The sequence below is a fragment of the Nelumbo nucifera genome, chromosome 1 (assembly GCF_055504915.1).
Source record: "Nelumbo nucifera cultivar China Antique chromosome 1, China Antique-T2T, whole genome shotgun sequence".
Taxonomy (NCBI): domain Eukaryota; kingdom Viridiplantae; phylum Streptophyta; class Magnoliopsida; order Proteales; family Nelumbonaceae; genus Nelumbo; species Nelumbo nucifera.
Genome location: NC_142649.1, coordinates 175,971,426 through 175,983,615, shown reverse-complemented (window position 1 = coordinate 175,983,615; position 12,190 = coordinate 175,971,426). Strand labels below are relative to the sequence as shown.

The 12,190-nt window shown below is 33.0% G+C and overlaps 1 protein-coding gene across 1 annotated transcript; it reads right to left on the bottom strand.

The window, feature by feature from the left end:
* Nucleotides 1–7,953: 7,953 nt before the first annotated feature.
* On the bottom strand, nt 7,954–8,720 carry LOC104587295 (multicopper oxidase LPR1 homolog 1-like). Its single transcript, XM_010244842.1, has 2 exons — nt 8,166–8,720; nt 7,954–8,034 (listed from the first exon to the last, which is right to left on the bottom strand). Exons 1-2 carry the CDS (start codon nt 8,718–8,720, stop codon nt 7,954–7,956), a joined length of 636 nt encoding a protein of 211 aa, XP_010243144.1.
* Nucleotides 8,721–12,190: the final 3,470 nt, after the last annotated feature.

Sequence of the window (12,190 nt, the reverse complement as noted above, 5' to 3'; positions counted from 1 at the left end):
TGAAATTATGTACTATATATATATAGATTAAAACAAAGTGGTCAAGAAATTTTCTCCTTTTTTTGAATTTTTTATTTTTTTATTCCATGTCATTTTTAAAACAACCAATGAGATGCACTTTCCCATAACCTAAATAATCTATTCTCCTAAAATTTCTCCTAAAATACTTCCCCCACTCTCCAAAATTATCTCTAATTCCTATTTATCTTCTAAATTATCTCCAGAATTATCTCTAATTTAGTAGAGAGTTTCTCTCCTAAATTATCTCTAATCCCTATTTATCCTCACCCCAACTTTTTATAAATATCTATCTGGAAGCAACGGTTCCAAACAAAAATAAAGGCACCATTTTCTGAGAAAACGGTGCTCCAAGCCACACATCAGTAGCACCGTCTTCTGAGAAAACGCGTTGTAACTACAACATCAATGCCAAACATATATTTAAATTCTGTTTTTCTGGATCATCAATTTAAATGTTATTCAAATAGCATTTCTATTTGAATATATTCATAGTGCAATTTATCCTAAACTAATGAGATGTACTTTTTATTCCATGTCATTTTTGGAACAACCAATGAGATGTACTTTCCCATCACCTAAATAATCTCTTTTCCTAAAATTTATCCTAAACTACCTCCCCCACTATCCCCCCACTTTCTCTAAAATTATCTCTAATTCCTATTTATCTCCAAAATTTTCTCTAATTTAGTATAGAGTTTCTCTCTTAAATTATCTTTAATTCCTATTTATCCTCTCCCCTACTTTTTTATCTATATCTATCTAAAGAAAGTTTGAATTAAAAATTTTAAGAATTATTTAAATATTCTAACAAAATTATATAATAACTTTAAAATATTTATTAAAAACACAAAAAAAATATTTTTATATTTTTATATAATATATCACGAAATTATGTACTAACAATTTCAATTATGTTTTTCATGATTATCAATTTAAATGTTTTTCAAATATTTAATAATATGTAATAGCTTTAAATAAATAAAATTCAAATAACAAAAACATTTAAATATTTTATAGATTATTTAAATATTTATCATAACTAGATTTTAAATAGTTAAAATAATGGAATTATGTAATAAATTTAAAAAATTTCTTCAAAGTAGAAAAATAATTATAACATAATATTGAAATTAATAATAATTTAATATATTACAAAACTAATAGTGAAATTATGTAATAATAGTATAAATTATGATTTCATGGGTAATTAAATTCAATAAATAATTAATATGTTAAAATTTAAATATTTTATATATTATTTAAGTATTTAATTAACTAAAGAAATTATGTAGTAAATTTAAAAAAATTCTGAAAAGTAGAAAAATAATTATAACATAATATTGTAAATAACTAATTTCACTTATATCATGTAATAATTCGAGAAAATAAATTTAAAAAAAATTAATATTTATTAATAATAATTTTAAACTCTTAATCTATATTTATTATATAATTATATATACTAAAATTAATATTTATTGTATTTCAGTAATTATTTATTGTTTTTTGTGATAAATATATTTTTAACGATTGCATATAAATTTATTTTGTTTTTTGTTTAATAAAAAAATTTCTAAAACTTTTGGAGATTAAACTACTATTATTGAATTTTTTAAAATTTATATTGTACTTATTGCATTTATTATATTTTTGTTATAACTTATTGATTAATTAATATTTTTAGAGATTAAACTATAATTTGAGATTAGACTATTTATAGTTAATATGTTTTTAGTACTTATTGTATTTTTGTAATTGTTGTAATTGTTGTATTTTTTTTTCATTATCAATATATTTTCAATAATTGTGTATTTTTGTTAGAAATTTTCAATAGTTATTGAAAATTAAACTATTGTTATTTATCAGAGATAAGACTAATAATTTAGCTAAAATTATGAGCATTCACGAGTTGGTTTGGTCTAGACGTAGGCTATTTGGCCAACCAAATTGACCTAGTTAGGTTGGGGAGTTTGTCAGCTGAAATCGGCTGACCTTTTTTGAAAATCAACACACTCAAATTGTTTTGGTTTGGGTCTATTTTCACAAAAGGTTAGTCGATTCAAATGATTTAAACTTAAAAATTAAATTAAATTTTAAAAATTTCAATGCAATTATTAAAAAATTAGATTTATGAAATAAAACATTTTAAACTAAAAAATATGAGAAATTTCTCACTTTTCATATTAAAAATTATATATATCTAACTTATCCAACTTGGTCGACTTGGGAATTTTTTGAACCAAAGCTGACATAAAATATTGAGTTGATCGGGTTGGTTAGTTTCATAAGTTTGATGAATAAAGCTAACTGAAATTAATTATTATTATTTTTGTATTATAAAAAATTTATTAAAAGTACTATATAAAATATGAATAATTATTAATTATTTAAAAAGATGAAAATATAAAACAATTGCATATTCTTATGTGTTTCTATTAGGGTCATTTATTAGAACAGACCTTATAATTTTACATATTTACTTAAACCTACCTTATAGTTTTTATTTAATAAAAAATCTCATATATTTCACAACTTATTTACTTAATCAACCTTTCATTAAGGAGTATTTGTTTTGCCTTTAGTCTCATGATTTTTTATTCCAAAAATACCCTTAGCACTTTTTATATAGAAAACAAAATTAGCCAAATATAGCCAATAAAATGGTTGTGTGTGTCTTATTAAGGGCAAAAATAGTATTTTATTTATATTTTCTTTTGATTAAATTTATTTAAATGAATATTAGGATCAACTCTGTCATTTTCTAGTATCATCTAATGAAAGATTAATTAAATCCGTTGCAAATTATAAGTAGTGTTTTAGTAAAATGCTAACTATATGATAGATTTTAGTAAATCCATAAAACTATAAGAGTATTTTAATAAATGACCCTTTCTATTATTTATCTTTTGTTTAATAAATCCCATGCATCGCACGGACCCCCACTAGGCACATTCAAATCAAATCTACGCCTCACAAATGTCCCACATTCATATTTCACCCTGCATTGGGAACATTTCCTGAATTTGTCGGAGGGAGATGTTCCCAGTGCACGGCCAGATGTGTATGTTGAGAATTCAGATCTATGATTCACAGGGGACGCCGTATAACATCTCCCGCTGATAGTACTAAAACCGATGTTGTCGATACACGGCGGGATATTGTCGGGCGCAAGTGTGAACTCGTGTCTCGTGCGTTTGTGAACTGGAGAAAAGTTTGGCTGCATGGAAGAAAATGGTTTCACCCTTAAACACGTGTTGTCTTAGTCAAGAGTACGATTTTTGTCGTTTCTTGCTTCCAGCGTGGTCCATTAACGATTTTTGGTCAACGATCCCAAAATAATAACACACATCGTCAACCTATTGACGTGCATGGAGATTTGAACCGGTAACACGTGTCATGCATTAGCATGTCACTTGAGTCAGTACTATTTCAGATTAATTCCGGTGAGGCCATGTTTTTGGGCCGGGTAGGCAAAGGCCGAGGGCTGAGCTATGGGCGATTATGCCAATGGTTCATCCAATTCGAGTCAACCACTGGTTGAAAATATTGGTTTGGAAAGGGGTGACCCGACACAATGTAAAGTCAGGCCCAAAGGCCAGCCGGTGAACAGGTATAGTCCCAACCCCCTGGATTGGACTGGAGTCTGTTACTCACTGAGCGCACCTCACACCGATCTTACATTATGTTCTGGGTGTACATCGAGAATTCAGAATACTTGTATTTATTATTTATTCAGAGATATTCTCAATATAGGACGGGATGTAGATGTAAGGTTGGTGTGAGGCGCGCCCTACGAGGAGCAGATCCTAATTCAATACATGACTGGATAGGCTGAATACGTGACAGAATGAGAAAAATTTGCACTGATGCAAAACTATGACAGTACAAATGATTTGAGTGTAAATTCTGACCTATTTTTGTTTCAAATTTTAGCTTATTTTATTTGATTGCTATACAAATGAAGTAAATTAAAACATGAAACAGAATAAAGTAAAATCCCAAACAAAATTAAACAAGAATTTGCATTTTTTACATTTGCACTTCCATGCATTTGTACTAGTGCAAATAAATTTGCACTGCAACCAAACACAGCCTAAGGCTCAGTTTGGAAGGTGTACAAATACAAATTTAAAGTACAAAAACTTGTATTTTGTATGTATTTGCACAGTATATAATTGTATTTGTATTCCCCAAATTGAGCCTAAATGCCAGTCCTACCTAGTACAAAATTGGATTTGATCCTCAGTTCCGTCCTTACATTGTCCTCACAGTCCCTTGCTACCATACACTGGGAATATCTTCCCATGAAAAAAAATACAAGTATGGAGATATTATCCATGCACAGATCAAATTTGGTCCTCACAAAACGGTGCTCATACCGTTCACAACACGAGATCTAATATATTATATCTAGTTTTTCATTACAATTCTAATCAAGTCGGATGTTGGATAGATATTCAAATTTGAATTTGAATCATACTCTTAAAAATCCAATGAATTCTTGTCGGATTCGAGTTGATCAGATTTCTTGTCCTATCTGATCTACTTGCAGCCCTATTTGATATGTTATTATACATGGTAGGGGTTCAGTTTGTTTGATTTACAGGAATAAGAGTTTGGAATTAGAATAGAAATGGGCCATTTAGATTTTCGACTTCAGCCATTTTTGACAGAATAGAATTTTGATTCTCATATTCATGGTGGAATAACATTTCCCTATTTGAGGAAATGGCCATTACTAGCTCTTCCCTTAGGTCAAGTGACTTAAATCTATTTTTGTTTACAGGATGCCAACCTTCATTGAGGGTTGGAGTTTGACTCCACTTCCTGTCTAAAAGAAATAGACAGGGAATAAGTAATTCCAGTCAAATATACTTTCTATCTAATATTAAAGTCAAACCGCACATGTAACATTTACATGAGTTAATGAAATTTCATGATACCAAACACCTACTCAATTAACATTTTCACTCAATCCCAAGTGTTGGATCCAAACCCAAACAATTTATAGAGCCTTCGCTAGTAATGTTGTGATGTGCATATTCTCTCACTAAATTATCATTATTTGGGAAAAGTGGACTTGAATACATTATTAAACTTGATATATCTATGAGTAGGGACCAATAATAGAAAAATACATTATACACTATTCACATGCTTATAAGGGGTTGGGTGTGGGTGTGTACACGTGTCACACCATATCATTTTAATCACATTTTGATAGTTTGCTTAAACCGTTTGAATTTTATTTTTTATTTTTGAACATTTTCAATTTTTATGTTTTGTGTCTCTTTGAATAGGTGGCTTGCCATTGTTTTGAAGGGATATATCTCTCCGTAAAACACCTCTATGTCCATTCGAATGACTAAAAGTACTTTATAAATAGAGTGTTGATCAACCCCGTGAAATAGAGAAACACACAAACACATTCTTCTTTGTTCATTGTCATTCAACATCCTTGGGCATCTCCCATTGGTAATTCACGGAGTATGATAAGCAATTGCATGTTTACCAAAAGCCTGTGGGCAGTTTCAACTTGAAAACCATTTTGCATGGATCTAGGTGCTGATAGGGGGCAAATGCATTTTTATGGAGATTGACCAAGTGGCATGATCCAACACATCTAGGTTTGCAATTTTCTTAGTCCACAACCTGCATCTTCATAAGTGGTTCTGCAACATTGTTGTATTCCGGGTCAAAAACAATAGAATGATGATTTCCATTTTCCCTTCTCATTACTATTTTTACAACACTTGTTGCTTATCTTGGCAGATTTCTTGACTTAAAATTTGCAAAGTCCCATTATTCCATTTGTACTCGTTTCCAATTCTACTTAGCTTTGGCTCTTAGGCTGCGTTTGGAAATGATGCAAATATGTGTGAACGCAAATATGTAGAGTGTAAAACGGTTCATATAAATTACAAAGTTTGATTAATTTTGCATTGACAAATTTACCTTTTTACCAAATTGACTTTTAGTTGTAATGGCTGAAAACACGAATTCCAATAAAACATATGCTTTTTTTTTATCAAAAGCCCACTTGGATGCAAATTTACATCTTTTTTATTGATATACTTTTACATCTTATTATCAATGTAAATATGCATTGGTCTGTCATTTGTCAATATAAAAGTATAATATTGCCAAACACAAACAAAAGTGAACCAGAGTGCAAATTTACCCTGAACCGGGATTTATCGTTTCCAAACGCAACCTTAGAGACTAGATTTGCTAACCAGAAGACATTGATCACATGACACTAAGGAAGCATTCTACAATGTGAATTGTTCTTCTTGTTTATTTTCCAAGAACAAATCAAAACCAACTTGTTTGAAAACAAGTTGTTTCTCAAAACAAGAACAAAAGAAACATGTTTTTGGTTGTGTATGTGTTTTTTGTTTTCAAAATTAAAACTAAAGACATGTTATTGAATTTGGTTTCAGAAAAATATTTTCATTTGATTATTCAACATCATGTTCCATAAATCATATAATTTTTATATTAGCATAACTGTTTTTGTTTTAAAAACCAATATTTTATTGGTTCCAAAAACATGTATTGTTTTTTATAACAAAACTAACTCGGTTTTGAGTTGGACCCTATTCAAATCAAAATCAATTTGGATGGATTGAATGGACCAATAAGATATATTGAATTGTACCAGTACAGACTTAACGATCTAAAGTATTTATTGGATTGGATTGAATCTGATCCATTTATAATGGATTTATATTGAATTGATTCAAATTGAACCAATATCTGGTCCATTCATAAAAGATAATAATACAGGTGTTAATGAATCAGGTTTGAATTGAAAACAATCTAAATTAAAATCAATTGGAATAGATTGGGCCGTCCAAACATTAAGTTAAACCGATCCAAAATGGTCCGAAGTATTCACGGGATTGGAGTTTAGATAGTAGATCTAATTGTCTAAGCTTTAGAAATGGTTGGTCGATGGTGGACGGTGGAGTTGGCCTCCTTGGTGATGGGCTGGGTACTTGTATCTCCTTCTTCTCTCTTCTTTTTCTTTTTAATAAAAATTTTTATTTATTTTCAGAAAAATTATATTAATTTTTCAAATTTCTGAATGAGGGGCCGGGTGAGCTTCGAGAGATAAAAAGTGAAATTCCACAAACGGCCTTCTGGAAGGAAGATGTTACTCGACGTGTGGTTTCAAGTCTTGAATGTGTGTCTCTATTCCTTGATTAGCTGCAATCCAAAAGAACCACGTCAAATGGATCAAAAGCCACAATTTTTTTTTTTCATTTTTATAAGCAAGATCATGTCCACATCTAAAGAACTACATCCACATCCACATCGACTTTCTTCTTCTTTCCCTTTCTCAAAAAAAAAAAGGATGGCTTAACCTAAACGAGTCAATTCTATCTGATGACCAATCCAAACTCGGTAATAGATGTGCTCATAACTTCACTCGGAGGTTTCCGTTTCACAATCCAAGAGTCAATGTTGTCTGCAGACTGATAGAGAACCTTTTGGGTTATGGGTTCAACGGTTCAACGGTTCAACGCTTTATTTTTTTAAGATAAAAAATTTATTAGAGATTGCAAGGGAACTTAGAATTATGGGCCAATTGCAATGCGCCATGTCAGCTACATATACTCGGCCCATTTTATTTTAAATCACAAATGTTTGTTTTACAAGAAGGTACCATATGAGATTATTTTTAACCATTTGAATTCTTTTTGTACATTTAATAGAAAATGAAACCATCGTTCTAGGAGTTTTAATGGATCAGAAAACTTTATACCTTAATTTGAATCAATGCAATGAAATACATAGTTTTGAGTGCATCTTCAGGCTTCAAAGATACATTTCTTAAAAATTAAAATACTAAAACAACCATATACTAATACAGTTTTACACTTATGAATGAATTGTAAAATCAACAATTGAGAAGTAGGCGTTCTCTTAACCGGCCTCCTTTTGCAAGACTCTCCAAGCAACCAGCTTCAGTGGTCGTATCATAGCATTGTCCTCAAGGTCCAAAATCTGCACAAATGGAGGAAAAATTGTAACCCATTTATTCATTTTCCGTTGATTTAATTTGTTATAGTCAAGCTGAATTAAAAGTAAAAGGTTAATCTATCTGGTATCTGCTCAAATATAACAGAGAGACTCACATGGCAATGATAGACGAAACCAGGTTCAGCAGTAGCGTCGAACGGGTAAGGAGCTCCGGTGTCAACCAGATTAAATTTGACGACGACCGTAGTTTGGTATCCAGGATCTATCTTCACAGAGTTCTTCCATGTTCTCTCATAAGCAGGGATATCAGCCAGCTTCCTTGTTGCATGGTTCGCCACATTGCACGCCACGGCGTCGTTCTTGGTTGTCATGCAAGCCTTGAACACGTCCAAATTCACCAGCTCTTGCGCCTTCACTGCCTGAAATGAAGCTAAGTGCAGGTGCAATGGGTGATTGTCTCCGGTCAAGTTAATCACCTCCCACACCTCTGTGCTGCCGGATTTTGGTGTCTCCGTTGCCGGATCCTCCAATCGTTTCCCGTTGATGTAGAGATGTGTGGGCGTCCCTGCATTGCTCGTGTGCTCGTACATCACGATGTACCTTTTCTGCACTGCACCTTCTGTTGTCGCCGGTAGATAATTCACTAGACTTGCCGGTACTGTTGACCTATCCGGTGGGCCTGCTCGTTTTGGTGCAATTATGAATTTCATCACGCTTCCATTTAGCTGGTCCACGGGTGATCCAGTCGGGTACGGGTATGGGGCATCATTCTTCAAGATGGCCTCGTTAGTTGTAGACGTGGAAAAGTCAACGATCACATCCGCAATCTCCGAAGGGGCCAGGAGTACAGTTTGTGTGTGAACAGGGGAGGGGAGGTATGATGAGTCAGATGCCACCTAGTCGAACGGCAAACCATTGGATAAGGAGAACCGGAAATATCGTGCATTCAGGCGTTGATGAACCAAAAACAGCATTTCGCTCTTTGGACACTAGGGAGAAGTCAGAGGCCCGAGGAGTTATCCTCGGGTAAGTATTCCGACGTTCAAGTCAGTAAGAAGCAGTAGACAGTCGAGTCAAGCTATAAGGATGCTGGTCCGAGCTAAGTAGCATTTCGGGTGTCAAAAGTTGGATCATTTATCTTGAGCATGGAGTACCTTTTTGTAGCCAAAGATCCATGTCCTAGTCGGATTGGGCTTTTAGGGTTGTCAGGATTAGGTTAGCGGCCGAGGTATTCGGGATAGAGCCCATTCCCCAATGGAATCGTCTTCCTCTCTCCTCTTTATCCATAGTTGTACTCATCCGTGTGACGTGTAGTTAACGTGGCTGAAAGGATATGATGGGGGCCACAGTAATAGCGTAGTTCGGCCAAGCTATGCCGACGTGGCTAGGCGTTGACTGGGCGGCCACGTGTCTCTCAGGACCAGCTCAGCCATGACCCCAACACTTATCATAAAATTATAAATAATATTTTAACAGAGAGATTAAATGTTTTCGTTCCTGACATATTTGTTTCGGTATTTCTTAAATTGTTTCTATAATTCTCTATGGGAGGAACAGGAAAACACTTAAGCTATGTTTGGTTTGAAGGAAAATGTAGGGAAAGGAGGGGAAGCCTTTACAAACCTTGCATAGGCTTCCCTATCTTTCCCTTCTTTACCCTATCTTTTCCTTCAAACCAAACATAGTCTTATAAGGTATTCTTTTTTTGGATTTTGAGAGGGGGTAAAGCAATTCAATGGGATTTTGGTTTCCATTGACTAAGAAATTAATGTCCTTTTTTTCAGACTTATGTGGGGACTAGGAAAACTTTATTTTTATTTTCCTGGTACCCATCTCCTATGTGGGTAAATATCTTTTCCATCTGGGGGAAAGTTGTCAACACTTGAACGGGACAAAAAAATGTCCCTTTTAATAATGGATTTTTGTGGCTAAAATAGTCATTACCCTATTTACATAGGAAATAAAAGAACATGGGTAAATGCATTGACTCAGGTAAATGTTTATATCCAGGTAAACGCATTTACATTTACCCGGGTAAGTAATTTAACGAGAAGCGCATAGGGCCTTGGCATTTCAAGGCTTGGTCTAAGCTACCCCCACCCACCCACACTAGTTTATACACTAATCCATTAAGAAGAGCACAATTGTAAAAATAGTTGGGACATTCTCCATTTTTTTGGAGTTAGATGTGGTTGTATTTGGTATTAATGTTGTTTCTAAAAGAAACGATTGGAGTTTATCACTACAAAAATTTGAGAAATGGTCTTGTCATATCACATCAACTAACCACTTTCATTGAAAATAATATAGGCATTGGATTGAGTGTTTGCACAGAAACATCAAATTTGACTGTACAAAGAAGTGACAATGGTACCAAATGTTGTATTGGTAAGTCAAATCATTTGTCTAAAAACAAATATATTCTCATAAAATTTGTTTTGACTAACCTAAAATTTAACAGATGGAAGTGGCAATGGTACCAAATACAGTCATAGTTGATGAACTCATGCAAAGAAGCATGGGAATTGAGAAGTGCCCATGGATGGATTTTGTTTTTTGAAAAAAGCCCATGGGCAGATCATTGCATTAAATCATTAGCGAGTATAGGCTTTAGGAAGTTAGGAGGAAAAGACCACGTAATTGTTAGTGGTTGGCTGAAGGGTAGGTTAGTGTTGGAAATGATCCTTATGATTTTTCCTTGTATAAATCAAAGAGATTTTAACAACAAATTGCAAATATGCAGTAGTGAAACAAATAATCAAACACAAGGCAAATAACAATAGTATACACCAAGATTTATGTGAAAAAACCCTAAATGTGAGGATAAAAACCACGTGACCAAAATCCAAATCATCCACTATCAACAATTAAAATGGAATACATTGTTTTTCTATCTAACCACAGATAGATGATGAACATCAAGAAGGTTTTTGGATTCCAACAACAAAGACATCAACAAAATGGATAGAAAACTATATGTTTCCCACCAAGAGTGGAAATACATTAAAGAAGCAAGAAGAGATACTGAAAAACGAATTTGTCTTTTTCATTTCAGCCCTTATAAATCTTTTTTCTTCTTCCCCAAAACCTTCTTCTCAAAACCCTTTTCTTTCTCTAAATATTTTTCTTAAAAAGTTATTAGAGTGAGCAACTAATAAGTGAACTATCCCAATTCATTGGGTAGCAAAAGATATATTAACTTGCAAGACAAACCAAAAAATACACAAGACACTTTTCCTTGATTTTCTTTTTTATCCTTTTTCACTTTTTCTTCATTTTGTCTTTATTACAATCCACCACTTGAAACCCAGACCCTGAATGAGAGCGAGAGGGAAAGACAAGAGATTGTTCATCCAGTGAGAGAGGTTCCATTGTATTTTTCTTTTATAATTAGTGCCTAAACTAGTGGAACTGCTTCGTTAGTTTTCTCTTTTAATGTCCTTAGGCGACATGGCACTTTGTTATCGGATAATACAATATCCTCTGGAACGCTATAGGATGTGAGAGTATCGACTTTTTAATTTTCCTTTTATCAAAAAAAAAAACAAAAGATTGACTTAATCTAAACGAGTCAATTCCTCCTTATAACTAATCCACACTCGTTGGTTGATATACGTTCACGGCTTCACTCGGAAGTTTCCTTTTCATGATCCTACAATCTTATTAAGTTCAAATCAGCCTCGCACAAGATTTTCCCCCACAATGTCACACAGCACATTCCCACTGGGTATTGAGAACATCTCTCCGTGATAATATCATCATTTCTGATATCCAATAGACAGTGGGTATGTGCTGTGAGACATTCCGGAAACATCTATCAATGACAAATTCAGAGATAATGAAACATTATTAGGAGATGTTCTCAATATAAAGGTGAGATGTGCTGTGGGACATTGTGGGGGGCAGATCTTAAGTCGTTGTCAGACTGATAAAGAACCATTTTTCTATGAGTTCAACGGCTCAACTAATTAATCTTTAATTCTTTTTAAATAAAAGATAAAAATAAAATTTAAAGCCAATTTTTTATCAAAATAAAGATTAAGATAAAAATTAAAAATTTTATTAGAGAATGTATATTAAATACCGTGATCAATGGGTAAACTTTATAAATTGAACATTTCTAATAGCCAAGCAATCGAAAAGAAAAAGACTGCAAGGGTCATTAGAATTATGGGCCAAT

Bases quoted from the DNA above. Each gene is read 5' to 3' on its own strand.
- LOC104587295 (XM_010244842.1), bottom strand. From the start codon at position 8,720: ATGAAATTCATAATTGCACCAAAACGAGCAGGCCCACCGGATAGGTCA. The intron at 8,035-8,165 runs GTGAGTCTCTCT...CCATTTGTGCAG, and splicing joins GTTTCGTCTATCATTGCCAT to ATTTTGGACCTTGAGGACAA.